Raw genomic sequence first — 19,031 nt, forward strand, 5'->3', positions numbered from 1 at the left:
ATTTTTTACACTGATAAATGTAAGACTTTGATGAAACAAACTGAAGAAGACACAAATGGAAATGAAAAATCCCTGTTCATGGATCAGTAAAAATAACATTGTTGAAATACTGATAACCCAAAAGCCATCTACAGATACAATGGAATCCCTATCAAAATTCCAGTGGCATTTTTCACAGAAATAGAAAACCTGATCCTAAAACTTTGTATAAAGACGAAGGACCCCGAATAGCTAAGGCAGTCTTGAGAAAGAATAACAAAGCCAGAGGCATTACACTTCCTGATTTCAAACTACACTTCGAAGCTACAGTAATCAAAACATATGGCACTGGCATAAAAACAGACACAGAGACCAATAGAACAGAATCAAAGAATACAGAAATAAACTCCTGCATATATAGTCAAGTCATATTTGACAAGGGAGCTGAGACTACTCAATGCAGAAAGGATAGTACTTCAATAAATGGTGCTGGGAAAACCAAATAATGACATACAGAAGAATGGAATTAGACCCCTGTTTTACATCACTCACAAAAATAAACTTAAAATGAATTTAAGACTTAAATTTAAGACCTGAACCATAAATCTTCTAGAAGAAAACATAGAGAAAATCTCCTTGACATTGGTCTTGGCAATGGTTTCCTGGATATAATGCCAAAATCACAAGGAACAAAAACAAAAATAAATAAGTGAGATTCCATCAACCGTGAGTTTGCTTATTTGTTTACTGACTTGTTTGGAATATTTTATTGAAGTTCATTTCTCACACAGTGTGAAGCCTCTGATGTATGTCAGAGGGCACAGCCTTGCCTATGCAGTCATTCCTCAATAACAAGTTTTAAAAGGGCTCTTCTAATTGTCTCCCTCTATCTGACCTCTCTGCTAAGCTTTCTGCCCCTGCCTGTATCACAACCAGATGTTAAGCTCCACTAACTGCTAGGTGATGCTCTACTGTTTAAAACAATGTTCTTGGGCATAAATCGTACCACAGTGTGACACAATTAAATTTTGAATCCTTTACTGAAGTCATTTTTGAAGCCAGTCTTTGAAATTTGTTCCTACCCCGGCAAGGCTCTTTCCAGCTGTCTTTTTCTCTGGTCTCTCTGGTAAAGTAGGTGGCTTGTAGTTTTAGCTCATTACCCTTATGAAGCTAATTGCCTCCTCTTAATTGCTTATTGGTAAAATCTCCATTGTTTTAAGAAGCCCATTAAGCTTGAACTTTCCCACATTCCATTTAAGGTCAGTTCTTTGTGGACAGCTTCATTAGTCTCTTTTCTTATGTCCCTGGACAAAATCTCTTGAGTGACTGCTCTGGAACTAGGGGTAGGGACAGTGGCCCACTTCTGATTTCTGAGAAGGGCACTGGTTGGCTACAGTAACTTCTAGTGTTCTCAGCTTGCCTCTCCCAGTGAGGAACTACCACCCTATAAGCAAATTGGGGTGAGGGAAGTGGGGCTCCAGTATTCTCAGCCTATTGAGAGCAGGTAGAGCATTTGGGGCAGATGCCTGCTCCATGAGTGGAGACTAGGTGGAACAAGGGAGCTTATGACTTCTTGGCAGCAATATTCTGGAATTTAGCATCTGCAACAAAGAGCTAAAGGATATGAGAAATACTAGCTACGTACACCTTCTGTAGAGCTACTGTAGCCCTTGACTGGAAGTTAAAGGAAAAGGGAGCCCCATCTTCTCGGTCACACTCAGATGAATTGAAGCTTCTGTCTTGCTGATCTGGGGGTGAGGGGAAGGAGAGAGTGATTTGGCTCAAGTGCCACAGACTGTTCTTCCTGGGACTTAGCTTCTCTTGAGCAATTTTCTTCTCTTTTCTTTCTTTCTTTTTTTTTTCTCTGATTTGATAGATAGCCTTAGGACCATTTTCAGATACTTAAAATGTTTCTGTTTTTAAAATAATTTTCACCAGTTATGGTTCTTCTGCTGGGGATGGTTCCATGCAACTCTTCTAAAAGTGATAGCATACATTCAATTTTCTTAAGTTTAGAGGTAATCAATAAAATAACAATCTATAAATGAAATTCAGAATTTAACTGATTACTAACAATTAGACACTGGGGTATAATACTGGTGCCATAAGTAAATAAACTTTCAGATTTTTGTATTTTCTAAATTTTAATTAATAACTGACTTTATATTAAAAATAGAATTTTAAAACATTATTTTTTAAACTAAAAAATATAATCACATATGTGAAATCATTAAAATCCTCTTAAATTTGTTTCTAGATTATTTTAAACTTTAATTTTATCAATGAAGTCTTTGGATTTCAGTTCTTTGAATGAATGATTAATTAAACCTTGAGAGATTCTTTTCTAACTCTTTTTCTTATATAGATGCATACTACTACCACTATTACTAACAGAAATCTGCTAATCCAAACAGCTGGAACTGATTTATATTTAATCAAGCTGAAATTACTTTGTGAAAACTAGATATTTATACCATGACATTTATATTGACACTCAAAATAAAATTATTAATATCTATGTGTGATCTTTTAAAAAAGAATACCATCTAGGCAATTCTTTAGAAATTATACATTTTCTACTTATGATAAAATGTTTTAATTTTAGTAGATATGAAAAAGACTTAGGTAAGGACCAAAACATCTACAACATCAGTACATGAAATGATCAAAGAATAATCAAGACACCTCAAATAGATTTCAAAACATTTAATTATTTATTCAATACTTGTAATAGAAAAGTGTCATGTAAAATGCTTTTTCTAAATATCTTGGGTTCCCTTAAGTATGAATTTAATACCCAATATAAGGCTCTGTGCCTATACCTCTCTTGGTCATAGCAAATATGACCAAAAGAAACAGTCCAAACACTCATTTGAGAACTCTTAATCTCCCACACAATTCCACATAAGAATAAACGTTAACCTTATTCTAAACTTAGAATATTTGATAAAAAACCAATGTGGCTTAAATTTCAGGAGGATTCAGTTAAAAACAGAGATACCTCCTCAAGTATGCTGAGTTAGAGTACTTAAAACAAGGACATTATATATTTTGATTTTTTGTCTTACCTGATACAAATAATCTTCAAATACAAAATAATAATCATCGTTGCTTGCTGTCAACTTCACATCCTATAATTAAAGGTAGAGAGCATAGAAAAGAACCTAAAGGAGTATGTCTATAGTACTATGACATAAATGCATTATCTAGAAATAATACTGTAATGATTTTACTTATGTATGATTATAAATGTGTCAGATTTCATCACTGCTATAAATTTACTTGACTAATACACGTGACACATTATTGGACCTCAATTGTTCACAACTTTTTAGGTTCCATTAGCAATTCCTTATTATTTATTTTAATCTTTATCTTCTTTAGTTGGATTTTTTAGTGTCTTAAAGTTGGAAAAGCAGATATATCACAACAACCAGAAGAAACCATAACAAGTTAGCTCTAAGTTACTGTTTCAAAATCATCATCTACTGTTCAAGTTCACATTCTTGCCATTACCTTGAAATACCAAACATCTTTCACATGACAGCGATTATTCATTTGCAAGTCATTGCATATTACCCAACAAACAACTGCTACCTTCAAAAAGTCTATAATCACACCAACAAGAAAACATATGTAGTAGAAATATGGGAACAGTTAGAAAGAAAAATTAAAGAAATCCAAGATAATATTGCTCAATCTACAAATTTCAACCAGGGTATTGAGCAAAGCAGCAATCAAGGGAGGATGAAATGAATCATGGATGATCCTGGAGGGAGTGAATATGTGCTAAGTCTAGAAAAATTTAAAGACACAAATTAAAAGAAAAGAAAGGGGTCAGTCTTCTAAATCAGAAGATAATACAGGTAGAGATAGAGATCATGCATTCTCAATAGGGATGACACTACCTCCAAGGGGGTGAGAATTAGCTCTCTGAGGCCAAAAAATTTCATTATTACAATGGTTTATAGACCTCTAAATCTTGCTCTTTGGTATTATTTTTTCATATTAGAGAAAAATTAGTTTTTCTCTTTAGGGAGCTAATAATGAAGAAAAGGTCGAGAAACTCTGGTATAAACTGTCAGGTCATAGTAGGTGGTGCAAAACTGTAGAAAGTGTGGACACGAGGCAACTTTGTGGGAAAAAAAAATTCAGTCCAGAGAGAACAATTTAATAATTTAGCTTAGGAAGGGTTTGGTGATGTTCTAAATTTAGTATTGCCTTGTTCCATCCATTCCTTCAACCAATAACATAATTTTGTTTTATTTTCAGTTAAATTAAAAATTAGTCTTTGCCACAGGGAGCTTTAATGAAACTTCAAATAATTTTTTTTAAATGCCCATTCCTTCAAAAGCTGACTTTAATAACATTTGGAATTGCTCCAAAAAGATCAGCAAAACTCAACACACTCAAGTCAGGAACAACCAGAGACAGATATCTTCCTAAAAATACTCATGCTATATGGACAGTCAGGATTGATTCTACTAACTTACAATTAATTTTTCAAATACAAACTGTTTACCTCTTCCTTTACTGATTCAAACTGAAATTCATCTTGGCAGCAAAGAGAATTCTCATGCTAGCCCCTCCTGACTTTCTGAACTTCTTTTTGAGTCTTCTTTCGTTTGAATAGAAAAAGCGGTTGAAAGGTCTCAGAGACCTGAAAATCTCTTTGGCTAGTGCTAAAATAATCCCCTGAGCGTGACTAACTGACCTCAGTTAACAATAGTATCTGTGATCCAAACCTATGTAAAACTTCTGAGAGAGTCAAGACTTTGCTTCCTGTAGTGAATAGTGATTTAAAAAGTATGATTGTGAAGTCAGATTATCTACATTCAAATCTTGACTTTGCTACTTATTATGTGAATTTAGCTAATTAATCTTTCTTTACTTCAGCTCCCTCCTCCATACATAAAATGGTAAAAGAAGAGAACTTCCTATTTTGCTATAACACATGTCAGTATGTGGCTGGGGGGTAAGGGAACAATATATGTTATAACATGGAAATTGTGTTAGTTCATATGCAACTTTTCTTTTAACAGAGTTGCCAAAATTGCAAGAGTAGAACCAGAACCTTTGGCAAGAAAGGAAAAATGCCTTTTGCTCAGCGGCTGCACAGGAATGAACCTTTATAATTGCATTTCAAGAAAATTAAAAATAAATGACCATATGAGGGGCTCTCTCTTCAGACAGGCACACCCCTGGCCTACACATCTCCTAGTTGCTATACTTCCTCTTGTGCCCACCTTAACAGCAGCCCCAGGGACCCAGCACACCACTTCCATCTGCATTCTGTTAGCATTTCTACTTCGTTATATTTGTACATTTTTAGTAACTCCTGCAGGAGTAGCCTGCTGGAGCTGTCCAATTCATCTTCCAAACTATCAATAATTGTTTTTGTTAGTATTCTGGTTATAAAATTGCAAAAGTTACCCCAACACTATTTTTCCCAGGAGCTCTATTATCTTTAATGTATGATTTTACTGAACATATGGCTTTTTCTCAGGGGGAAAAATGCATTAATCTATAAATGATACCTAAATGCTGGTATCTGATACTCTTAAGATAGCTTTCAGGATCAAGGACAATCTATATGAAGAGTTTGGAACACTGTATGGCACATGGTAGATAGTCACTAAATGCCAATTGTTATTAGCCTTGGTCAAGTTCTACCCATAAAAATCTTCAGGTCTTCAATGTGTTTTCTCTCTCCCATTTTTGAGGCCTGAAATAATATGCCCTTCTTCCCTATCTTTCAAGTCCTAAATTAAAAATCCAAGTCTTTTATTAATGTAGAATCAGGCATATCCTATTCCATGCTTATACTATCTATATCTCAACATTCAACTCAGTATCAGATACCTGGAACAAAAACTCAGTGTATCCCTATCATAAAACTTGACATGTGCTTGACCAGATGTCCAAAACTATAAAAAAATTAAAAATAAAAATGAATTCAACGCAAGAGAATAAGCATCATTAGATAAAGAATCATTAGATAAATAAGATAAAAATATTAGTCTAATTTTGACTCTGAAAAATAGTCTTATTTTTCCAGTTGCATTTTTATTTGGTTTGTGTGGAAAACTTGAATTTATTGGAAAAAGGAATGTTTATCATCCTTTTAATCAAAAAAAAAAAAAATGGGAGTATCAGGAAAGAATCATGAGGACAGTTTCAAAGGGAAGGAGGATAATACTGACTGGAGACTAAATATTTTGAAAATGAACCTTATCTTACAGGTACAATGATCACTTAAAATTATTTTTAAGATTAACATGTATTATCATACAAAGTATAGGTCCTATATGTTAAAGACTCACAATGATTGTTTAATGATATTACTGAAGTGAATAAACTGTGTACACCTTTACTTACTTTATAGATTAGACTGTCCACCAAAAGGTCATGTTGTATTACATTGGTCTTAAGCTGCTCATAATACAAGATATCCTAGATTTAAAAGTAAGACAAACACATAAAATTAAAGGTCAGTCACATTTATAAAGTCAGCCTCAAATTTTAATAAATAATATTCATTAATAGTATCATAAACACCAAGAGGACTTCATTTTATTCACTTCTATATTCTCCATGCCTGGCCAATAGTAGATACTCAATAAATATACCTAATCCTATTATTTAGGATAAGAATTGGGGACCTGGTGGGTATTTAATCAATGTTTGCTAAACTAATTAACTATTATTTAATAGCAAATACAGTAATATTTATTAATTATTAGATGTCAGAAACTGTTTTACCCACCATACATGTTAACTCATTTAATCCCATACCAATAAAATAGTTCAGTGATTATTCTTCCCGATTGTATTTGAGAAACAGACCCAGAGAAGAAAGCAACTTGCTATCAAAGGCCACAAAAGTAGTAAGAGTTGATTCCAAGAAACCTGGCCTGGAATCTATACAGAAACCCAGAAGGACACTCCATACTGCTTTCCTAATATCTAAATTATTATAAAATAAAATCCCAGCAAGTAAAAGCAATCACATAGCATATGAAAGTCAGTTTTTTAAAAATATTAGAATATGGTCCCATAACATCATAAAATCTGATTAACACTATGTAGTGAAAAGATTAGGCTAATTTTTTTTTTTACAGATTTTATTTATTTATTCGACAGGCAGAGATCACAAGCAGGCAGAGAGGAAGGCAGAGAGAGAGGAGGACGCAGGTTCCATGCGAAGCAGAGAGCCCGATATGGGGCTCCATCCCAGGACTCTGGGATCATGACCTGAGCCGAAGGCAGAGGCTTTAACCCACTGAGCCACCCAGGTGCCCCTAAGCTAATGTTTAATTTAATAGATAATAAGATATAGAAGACAGAGAGGGAAGATGGAAAGGAGAGAAAAAAGGGGGAAAAGAAAAATAGCAAAGGAGGGAGGGAGAGGGAAGAATGATTTGAGACTATAATCCAGTTAAGCATCAGGTTAATGTTGGTCAGGGCATTCAAAAAATAGAATGAAGGTAAGAATCAAATGGATAATAGCTGTCTTAAGACAGATGGAAATATCATCTCATTGCTTTAGCTGGCCCTTGTGTTTTTCCAATCCCTCCATTCATCTCTCAGGCACTTTTCGCTCTGGCTTCTGCTGATATCCAAACACTGCTTAGCTCCACTACACACTAATCTGTATGATTCTTTCTGAAAACATTTCTTCAGACAAGTAAGAGGTAAGGGACAGGGTCATTAGCGACAAAGATCTGTTGTGAGCAGCTGCTTTAGCAGGATGGTGTCTGACCCTATGTTTCATGAAATATGATTTCTTAATCTCGAAAGATGCTTAATACACAGTTCTCTGATTTGGGCTAAAATGCTCTTTGCCTAAAGATAATCTGGAGATTTACTGGCTATTTTTAGTCATTTTAATTTTAATAAAAATGCCTTACTTTGCTCTTATTTATGATGCTTTGATTTCTTAACTAAGGCAAAATTATTTTGTTATTTTATTTAACTTCCACTGTATCTATTGAATCCATTTCTCTCACTAGAATGAAGAACATTCTTAAAGACAGGAACAGTACCTAATTCAAACACCAATCCTCAACAACTGACAAAGAGCCTAGTATTATACTTTAATGTTTTCTAGAGTGGAAAAGCTAGTAAGTCTAGAGTTATGCCTCTTAAAAAAAAATCAAACAAATTTAAAATCACAAACTGATATGTGACTGTTAAGGAACTAAGACAATCTACAGCTGGATAAAGAAAAAGGTAACAATCCTTCCGTTTCCCATTCTGCCTTCCCAAAGAAACTAATGTTATTTGCATTGTATTTGTAATATTATTAGTAGTTTGTATTTTTCCATAGCTTTTTCTATGCTTGTATAAATATATACTTATATGTAAGGGTTTTGATTGTCATTTAAAAAAAAGGTTAGAGAGGAGTCAAAATGGCGGAGAAGTAGCAGGCTGAGACTACTTCAGCTAGCCGGAGATCAGCTAGATAGCTTATCTAAAGATTGCAAACACCTGAAAATCCATCGGCAGATCGAAGAGAAGAACAGCAATTCTGGAAACAGAAAAACAACCACTTTTTGAAAGGTAGGACTGGCGGAGACGTGAATCCAAAGCACGGGAAGATAGACCCCAGGGGGAGGGGCCGGCTCCCGGCAAGCGGTGGAACAACCGCGCACAAAATCAGGACTTTTAAAAGTCTGTTCCGCTGAGGGACATCGCTCCAGAGGCTAAACCGGGGCGGGGTCAGCATGGCCTCAGGTCCCGCAGGGTCACAGAAGGATCGGGGGTGTCTGAGTGTCGCAGAGCTTGCGGGTATTGGAACGGGAAAGCTGGCTACAGAGACAGAGCCGACAGTAAGCTCGCAGCTCGGAGTTACCTTGAACCGGTCGCAGGCTCGGTGAGCTCGGAGCGCGGCCGGAGGTCAGGCAGACGGGAGCAACTAGGCACTGTTCTCTGAGGGCGCACTGAGGAGTGGGGCCCTGGGCTCTCGGCTCCTCCGGAGACCAGGAGGCCGCCACTTGTATTCCCGTCCTCCAGAACTCTATGAAAAGCGCTCAGGGAACAAAAGCTCCTGAAAGCAAACTGGAGCGGATTACTCAGCCAGGCCCCTGGTAAGGGCGGTGCAATTCCGCCTGGGGCAAAGACACTTGAGAATCACTACACCAGGCCCCTCGCCCAGAAGATCAACAAGAAATCCAGCCGAGACCAAGTTCACCTACCAAGGAGTGTGGTTTCAATACCAAGGAGAGCAGCAGAATTCCAGAGGAGGAGAAAGCAAAGTACGGAACTCATGGCTTTTTCCCTGTGATTTTTTTTAGTCTTGCAGTTAATTTTTTTCTTTTTCATTTTTTGTTTTTTTTTTCTCGCCTTCTGGTAAATTTTTTTTTAACTTTTACCTTTTTCTTTTTTAATGTTTTTTAACTAGTTTATCCAATAAATATATTTTTTCTTTTTTATATTTTTCTTATTTGTTTTCTTTTTTTTATTCTTTTCTTTTTTTTTCTTTTTTCTTTTTTTTCTTTCTTCCTTTTTGAACCTCTTTTTATCCCCTTTCTCCCCCCTCACGATTTGGGATCTCTTCTAATTTGGTTAAAGCATATTTTCCTGGGTTTGTTGCCACTCTTTTAGTATTTTACTTGCTCCTTCATATACTCTTATCTGGACAAAATGACAAGACGGAAAAATTCTACACAAAAAAAAGAACAAGAGGCAGTACCGAAGGCTAGGGACCTAATCAATACAGACATTGGTAATATGTCAGATCTAGAGTTCAGAATGACAATTCTCAAGGTTCTAGCCGGGCTCGAAAAAGGCATGGAAGATATTAGAGAAACCCTCTCGAGAGATATAAAAGCCCTTTCTGGAGAAATAAAAGAACTAAAATCTAACCAAGTTGAAATCAAAAAAGCTATTAATGAGGTGCAATAAAAAATGGAGGCTCTCACTGCTAGGATAAATGAGGCAGAAGAAAGAATTAGTGATATAGAAGACCAAATGACAGAGAATAAAGAAGCTGAGCAAAAGAGGGACAAACAGCTACTGGACCACAAGGGGAGAATTCGAGAGATAAGTGACACCATAAGACGAAACAACATTAGAATAATTGGGATTCCAGAAGAAGAAGAAAGAGAGAGGGGAGCAGAAGGTATACTGGAGAGAATTATTGGGGAGAATTTCCCCAATATGGCAAAGGGAACGAGCATCAAAATTCAGGAGGTTCAGAGAATGCCCCTCAAAATCAATAAGAATAGGCCCACACCCCGTCACCTAATAGTAAAATTTACAAGTCTCAGTGACAAAGAGAAAATCCTGAAAGCAGCCCGGGAAAAGAAGTCTGTAACATACAATGGTAAAAATATTAGATTGGCAGCTGACTTATCCACAGAGACCTGGCAGGCCAGAAAGAGCTGGCATGATATTTTAGGAGCACTAAACGAGAAAAGCATGCAGCCAAGAATACTATATCCAGCTAGGCTATCATTGAAAATAGAAGGAGAGATTAAAAGCTTCCAGGACAAACAAAAACTGAAAGAATTTGCAAACACCAAACCAGCCCTACAGGAAATATTGAAAGGGGTCCTCTAAGCAAAGAGAGAGCCTACAAGTGGTAGATCAGAAAGGAACAGAGACCATATACAGTAACAGTCACCTTACAGGCAATACAATGGCACTAAATTCATATCTCTCAATAGTTACCCTGAATGTTAATGGGCTAAATGCCCCTGTCAAAAGACACAGGGTATCAGAATGGATAAAAAAACAAAACCCATCTATATGTTGCCTCCAAGAAACTCATTTTAAGCCTGAAGACACCTCCAGATTGAAAGTGAAGGGGTGGAAAAGAATTTACCATGCTAATGGACATCAGAAGAAAGCAGGAGTGGCAATCCTTATATCAGATCAATTAGATTTTAAGCCAAAGACTATAATAAGAGATGAGGAAGGACACTATATCATACTCAAAGGGTCTGTCCAACAAGAAGATTTAACAATTTTAAATATCTATGCCCCCAACGTGGGAGCAGCCAACTATATAAACCAATTAATAACAAAATCAAAGAAACACATCAACAATACAATAATAGTAGGGGACTTTAACACTCCCCTCACTGAAATGGACAGATCAACCAAGCAAAAGATCAGCAAGGAAATAAAGGCCTTAAATGACACACTGGACCAGATGGACATGACAGATATATTCAGAACATTTCACCCCAAAGCAACAGAATACACATTCTTCTCTAGTGCACATGGAACATTCTCCAGAATAGATCACATCCTCAGTCCTAAATCAGGACTCAGCCAGTATCAAAAGTTTGGGATCATTCCCTGCATATTTTCAGACCACAATGCTCTAAAGCTAGAACTCAACCACAAAAGGAAGTTTGGAAAGAACCCAAATACATGGAGACTAAACAGCATCCTTCTAAAGAATGAATGGGTCAACCGGGAAATTAAAGAAGAATTGAAAAAAATCATGGAAACAAATGATAATGAAAATACAACGGTTCAAAATCTGTGGGACACAACAAAGGCAGTCCTGAGAGGAAAATATATAGCGGTACACGCCTTTCTCAAAAAACAAGAAAGGTCTCAGGTACACAACCTAACCCTACACCTAAAGGAGCTGGAGAAAGAACAAGAAAGAAACCCTAAGCCCAGCAGGAGAAGAGAAATCATAAAGATCAGAGCAGAAATCAATGAAATAGAAACCAAAAAAAACAATAGAACAAATCAACGAAACTAGGAGCTGGTTCTTTGAAAGAATTAATAAAATTGATAAACCCCTGGCCCGACTTATCAAAAAGAAAAGAGAAAGGACCCAAATAAATAAAATCATGAATGAAAGAGGAGAGATCACAACCAACACCAAAGAAATACAAACTATTATAAGAACATACTATGAGCAACTCTACGCCAACAAATTTGACAATCTGGAAGAAATGGATGCATTCCTAGAAACATATAAACTACCACAACTGAACCAGGAAGAAATAGAAAGCCTGAGCAGACCCATAACCAGTAAGGAGATTGAAACAGTCATTAAAAATCTCCAAACAAACAAAAGCCCAGGGCCAGACGGCTTCCTGGGGGAATTCTACCAAACATTTAAAGAAGAACTAATTCCTATTCTCCTGAAACTGTTCCAAAAAATAGAAATGGAAGGAAAACTTCCAAACTCACTTTATGAGGCCAGCATCACCTTGATCCCAAAACCAGACAAGGATCCCATCAAAAAAGAGAGCTATAGACCAATATCCTTGATGAACACAGATGTGAAAATACTCAACAAAATACTAGCCAATAGGATTCAACAGTACATTAAAAGGATTATTCACCACGACCAAGTGGGATTTATTCCAGGGCTGCAAGGTTGGTTCAACATCCGCAAATCAGTCAATGTGATACAACACATCAATAAAAGAAAGAACAAGAACCATATGATACTCTCAATAGATGCTGAAAAAGCATTTGACAAAGTACAGCATCCCTTCCTGATCAAAACTCTTCAAAGTGTAGGGATAGAGGGAACATACCTCAATATCATCAAAGCCATCTATGAAAAACCCACCGCAAATATCGTTCTCAATGGAGAAAAACTGAAAGCTAAGGTCAGGAACACGGCAGGGATGTCCATTATTACCACTGCTATTCAACATAGTACTAGAGGTCCTAGCCTCAGCAATCAGACAACAAAAGGAAATTAAAGGCATCCAAATCGGCAAAGAAGAAGTCAAATTATCACTCTTCGTAGATGATATGATACTATATGTGGAAAACCCAAAAGACTCCACTCCAAAACTGCTAGAACTTGTACAGGAAATCAGTAAAGTGTCAGGATATAAAATCAATGCACAGAAATCAGTTGCATTTCTCTACACCAACAGCAAGACAGAAGAAAGAGAAATTAAGGAGTCAATCCCATTTACAATTGCACCCAAAACCATAAGATACCTAGGAATAAACCTACCCAAAGAGGCACAGAATCTATACTCAGAAAACTATAAAGTACTCATGAAAGAAATTGAGGAAGACAGAAAGAAATGGAAAAATGTTCCATGCTCCTGGATTGGAAGAATAAATATTGTGAAAATGTCTATGCTACCTAAAGCAATCTACACATTTAATGCAATTCCTATCAAAGTACCATCCATCTTTTTCAAAGAAATGGAACAAATAATTCTAAAATTTATATGGAACCAGAAAAGACCTCGAATAGCCAAAGGGATATTGAAAAAGAAAGCCAACGTTGGTGGCATCACAATTCCGGACTTCAAGCTCTATTACAAAGCTGTCATCATCAAGACAGCATGGTACTGGCACAAAAACAGACACATAGATCAATGGAACAGAATAGAGAGCCCAGAAATAGACCCTCAACTCTACAGTCAACTAATCTTCGACAAAGCAGGAAAGAATGTCCAATGGAAAAAAGACAGCCTCTTCAATAAATGGTGCTGGGAAAACTGGACAGCCACATGCAGAAAAATGAAATTGGACCATTTCCTTACACCACACACAAAAATAGACTCAAAATGGATGAAGGACCTCAATGTGCGAAAGGAATCCATCAAAATCCTTGAGGAGAACACAGGCAGCAACCTCTTCGACCTCTGCCGCAGCAACATCTTCCTAGGAACAACGCCAAAGGCAAAGGAAGCAAGGGCAGAAATGAACTATTGGGATTTCATCAAGATCAAAAGCTTTTGCACAGCAAAGGAAACAGTTAACAAAATCAAAAGACAACTGACAGAATGGGAGAAGATATTTGCAAACGACATATCAGATAAAGGACTAGTGTCCAGAATCTATAAAGAACTTAGCAAACTCAACACCCAAAGAACAAATAATCCAATCAAGAAATGGGCAGAGGACATGAACAGACATTTCTGCAAAGAAGACATCCAGATGGCCAACAGACACATGAAAAAGTGCTCCATATCACTCGGCATCAGGGAAATACAAATCAAAACCACAATGAGATACCACCTCACACCAGTCAGAATGGCTAAAATCAACAAGTCAGGAAATGACAGATGCTGGCGAGGATGCGGAGAAAGGGGAACCCTCCTACACTGTTGGTGGGAATGCAAGCTGGTGCAGCCACTCTGGAAAACAGCATGGAGGTTCCTCAAAATGTTGAAAATAGAACTGCCCTATGACCCAGCAATTGCACTATTGGGTATTTTCCCTAAAGATACAAACGTAGTGATCCAAAGGGGCACGTGCACCCAAATGTTTATAGCAGCAATGTCCACAATAGCCAAACTATGGAAAGAACCTAGATGTCCATCAACAGGTGAATGGATCAAGAAGATGTGGTATATATACACAATGGAATACTATGCAGCCATCAAAAGAAATGAAATCTTGCCATTTGCGACAACATGGATGGAACTAGAGCGTATCATGCTTAGCGAAATAAGTCAAGCAGAGAAAGACAACTATCATATGATCTCCCTGATATGAGGAAGTGGTGCTGCAACATTGGGGCTTAAGTGGGTTGGAGAAGAATAAATGAAACAAGATGGGAATGGGAGGGAGACAAACCATAAGTGACTCTTAATCTCACAAAACAAACTGAGGGTTGCTGGGGGGAGGGGGTTGGGAGAAGGGGGTGGGTTTATGGACACTGGGGAGGATATGTGCTTTGGTGAGTGCTGTGAAGTGTGTAAACCTGGTGATTCACATACCTGTACCCCTGGGGATAAAAATATATGTTTATAAAAAATAAAAAATTAAAAAAAAAAACAAAAAACAAACAACAACAACAAAAAGGTTATATTTATTTATTTGACAGAGAGAGAGAGAGGTCACAACTAGGCAGAGAGGCAGGTGGAGAGAGGGGGGGAAGCAGCCTTTCTGCTGATCAGGGAGCCTGATGTGGGGCTTGATCCCAGGACCCTGAGATCATGACCCGAGTCGAAGGCAGAGTCTTAACCCACTGTGCCACCCTGGCATCGCTTGATTGTCATTTTTTAAACATAAACTGGTATCACACTGTACTCATTATTCAGTTTCTCTAAATTAGCTATATAGAAAGATCATCCATCTAGGTTAATAGATATACATCTATCTTTCTTCTTATTAGCTATATACACTTCAATATTTTTAAAGCTGTGCCATAGACAGATCACCATTCCATAGACAGATCACCATTTATTTAATCATTCTCTTATAGATGGATACTGAAGTGCTTGTCACTACAAGTAACACTATTAAAACTATCCTTATTCACATGTGCTTTTGTATGGGATATACTGGCAAAGGAAGGGTTATAGGCTGAAGGTTAAATATATATCTTTAGCGGGACTACAGTTTGCCTGTTCATTTCCCAAAAATCATCAATTCAAATTCCCACCAGCAACAGATGAGAGCAAAAGTTTACCTATATCCTCACCACTTTTAACTTTCTCACAGATGGAAAATGAGTTCTTTTATTTTTTTTTAAAGATTTTATTTATTTATTTGAGAGAGAATTTGAGAGAGAGAGAGAGAGAGAGCATGAGAGGGGGGAGGGTCACAAGGAGAATCAGATTCTCCACTAAGCAGGAAGCCTGACATGGTATTCAATCCCAGGACTCCAGGATCACAATCTGAGCCAAAGGCAGTAGCTCAACCAGGTGAATCACCCAGGTGAAAAATGAGGTCTTTTTTTTTTTTTTTATAAGATTTTATTTATTTATTTGACAGAAAGAGATCACAAGTAGGCATAGAGGCATGCAGAGAGAGAGAGAGGGGGAAGCAGGCTCCCTGCTGAGCAGAGAGCCCGATGCGGGACTCGATCCCAGGACCCTGAGATCATGACCTGAGCCGAAGGCAGCGGCTTAACCCACTGAACCACCCAGGCGCCCCGAAAAATGAGGTCTTAACTGTTGTGTTAATTTGCACTTTCCCAAATGCCAATAAAGTTGAACATCCTCTCATATGTTTACTGAGCATATGAATTGATACTTCAAAGGTAGGCCTTTTATAACATTTCCCTGTTTTTCTATTAGATTATATTTATTTTGTTATGTTTTGGGGGGGCTATTTATAATGAGGATTAACCCTTTGTCATTTGTATTACAAATACTTTTTCTTCAAAAAAAGGGGGTTGTTTGGGGCACCTGGGTGGCTCAGTGGGTTAAGCCTCTGCTTTCGGCTCAGGTCATGATCCCAGGGGCCTGGGATCGAGTCCCGCATTGGGCTCTCTGCTCAGCAGGGAGCCTGCTTCTCCTCATCTCTCTCTCTCTGTCTGTCTCTCTGCCTATTTGTGATCTCTCTCTCTGTCAAATAAATAAATAAAATCTTTAAAAAAAAAAAAGGGGGTTGTTTGATTCTTGTTTATGGTATACATTGACAAATTTTTTAAAAATTCCTTATGGCTTTGGATTTCCTTCCTTGCCTTAGGTAAGGCATCCTACCACATATTTATACAAATATTTTTCTAAAATTGCCGTTTTTTACTTGAATATTTATAGTCTTCCTGAAACTTATTTTTATATGTCATAAGCAAAGTCTTCTTTTTCATAAGCATATGTTTTCTTTCAGGAAGATGGCTAATTATCAGCAACATTTATTAAATAAACCATACATTTCCAACTGAAATAAAACTTTATGACTTCTCTATCAGACATAGACAAATTCAGCAGGCAAAAAAATCAGTAAAGGATAAAACTGAATACAACGCCATTAATTGGATATAATGGAAATCTATACATTACTTCATCCAACAACAGCACAATACATATGCTTCTCAAGCTCACACGAACCATTCATCAAGACAGATCAATTCTGGGTCATAAAGCATCCTTAACAAATTTAAAAGAATGAAAATCACATAATCTGCTCTCAGAATTAAACTAGAAATCAGTAACAGAAAGTAACAGAAAGATAATGAAAAATGACCGAATACTTGAACATTAAACAATATATACACATGGGTCAAAATAAGAACTCTCAAGAAAAATTTAAAATATTTTCAACTAATATTTTCAACTAAAATGAAAACAACTTAAGAAAATTTGTGGGCTGCACTGAAAGTAGTGCTTAAAGATAAATTTACAAAAGCACTGAATGAATATATTAGAAAACAAGAAAAATCTAAAATCAGTATCTAGGTTTCTACCTTAGGAAACTAGAAAAAGAAAAGCAAATTAAATTCAGAGTAAGTAGTAAAAAGCAATCATAGTATTTAGAGCAGAAATAAATGAAATTAAAGACAAAAAGTTAGTAGAGAAAAATTGTCAAAACCAAACTGGTTCTGGGGCACCTGGTTGGCTCAGTCAGGCAAACATCCAAGACTGTTGGTTTCAGCTCAGGTCACGATCTCACAGTCATGGGATTGAGTCCCATGTCGGGCTCTGTGCTCAGTGGGGAGTCTGCTTGAGATTCTACCCCTCTCCCTCTTTACACCTCTCCTACTCACACGTGTGCATAAATGGGCTCTCTCTCTCTCTCAAATAAATACTATAAACAACTGTATAACCACAAATTTGATAACCTAGGTGACATGGACCAATTATATGAAGTACACAATTTTCCAAAATTCACACAAAAAGAGATAGACAATCTGAATAGGTCTATAACTGTTAAAAGTAATTGATTCAATAATGGATAACGTTCCAAAACAGACAACACTAAGCCCTGAGGGGTTCACTACCAAACATTTTAAGAAAGAAATTCTGCCAATCCTTTACAATTTCTGTCAGAAAACAGAAGCTGGGGAATACTTCTTAACTCATTCTGTAAGGTCAGCCTTACTCTAATACCAAAAACAACATAAGAAAAGAAAAACACACCAATATCACTTATGGGCATAGAAAAAAAATCTTCAACAAAATATTAGCAAAACTGAATCCAACAGTGTATAAAAAGAATTGCACACCATGACCACTTGGGCTTTACCATGGGTCTATAAAGTTGGTTCAACATTTGAAAGTCAATTAATGTAATCTATCATATCAGTGGATTAAAAAGAAAAATAACATGATTAATAGATAAAGGAAAGCATTTGATAAATCCAGCACCCACTTATAATAAAAACCCTCATAAATTAGAGTCAGAACTTCCTCAACTTGATAAAGAATACCTATAAAAACTTATAGCTACTGTTAATCCTTATGCTGAGAAACTCAAAGTTTTCCTTTTAAAATTAAGTATAAGGCAAGGGTGTCCCCTCTCACCACCATTTTCAATATCATGATGTAGGTTCTAGCTAGTGCAATAAGACAAGAAAAGGAAATAAAAGGTACACAAATTGACAATGAAGAAATAAAACTGTCTTTGTTTGCAAATGATATGACTGTCTATGTTGAAAATCCCAAAGATTTAACAAAAACACCCACCTGGAACTAACAAGAAATTATAGCAAGATTGCAAGATAAAAAGGTTAATATACAAAAGCCAATCACCTTCCTATACACAAGCAATGAAAAAGGGGAATTTCAAATTAAAAAACACAATATCATATACATAAGTCCCCAAAGAATAACTTCAACTTAGATATAAACCTAACAAAATATGTATAAGAGCTATATGAGCAAAACCACAAAATTCTGATGAATGAAATCAAAGAAAAATTGAATAAGTGGAGAGATAGTCTATGTTCAATATTGTCAAGATTTAAGATGTGCATTCTTCCTAACTTGACTTATAGATTCAATGCAATCCCAATCAAAATCCCAGAAAGTAATTTTATAGATATCAACAAACTGATTCTAAAGTTTATATCAAGAGGTAAAACCCAAAATAGCCAACACAGTATCAAAATAGAAGGAAAAGATTTTAAAAGTCTATTTCAAGAGGTGAAAGACCCAGAATAACCAATACAATATTGAATAACAACAAAGTTAGAGGACTGATGTTACTGAACTTCAAGACTTACTATAAAACTATAGTAATCAAAATGTATAAGCCTGATGATTCACAGACCCATACCCCTGGGGCAAATAATACATTATATGCTAATAAAAATAATTTTAAAAAATTATAGTAATCAAGGCAATATGGTTTTGGCATAAGAACAGATAATAAATCAATGGGACAAAATACAGACTCCAGAAATAGACCCACATAAATATAGTCAACTG

General features: G+C 36.4%; 1 protein-coding gene across 6 annotated transcripts in view; it reads right to left on the reverse strand.

Moving 5' to 3' along the window:
- The window catches only part of TBC1D19 (TBC1 domain family member 19), a 165,998-nt gene that overhangs the window by 57,213 nt on the left and 89,754 nt on the right, over nt 1-19,031 (reverse strand). For all 6 annotated transcript variants that reach the window (XR_014311089.1, XR_014311090.1, XR_014311091.1 and 3 more), the window contains 2 exons: nt 6,358-6,432; nt 3,048-3,110 (listed from right to left, as the gene is read on the reverse strand). Coding sequence is in view for 3 of the 6 variants with exons in the window: in XM_082728405.1 (XP_082584531.1) it covers nt 3,048-3,110; nt 6,358-6,432 (138 nt within the window). In the remaining 3 variants the exon portion in view is untranslated. The remainder of the gene's footprint in view (nt 1-3,047; nt 3,111-6,357; nt 6,433-19,031) is intronic.

The sequence above is a fragment of the Mustela nivalis genome (genome assembly GCF_964662115.1).
Source record: "Mustela nivalis genome assembly, chromosome: 4".
Taxonomy (NCBI): domain Eukaryota; kingdom Metazoa; phylum Chordata; class Mammalia; order Carnivora; family Mustelidae; genus Mustela; species Mustela nivalis.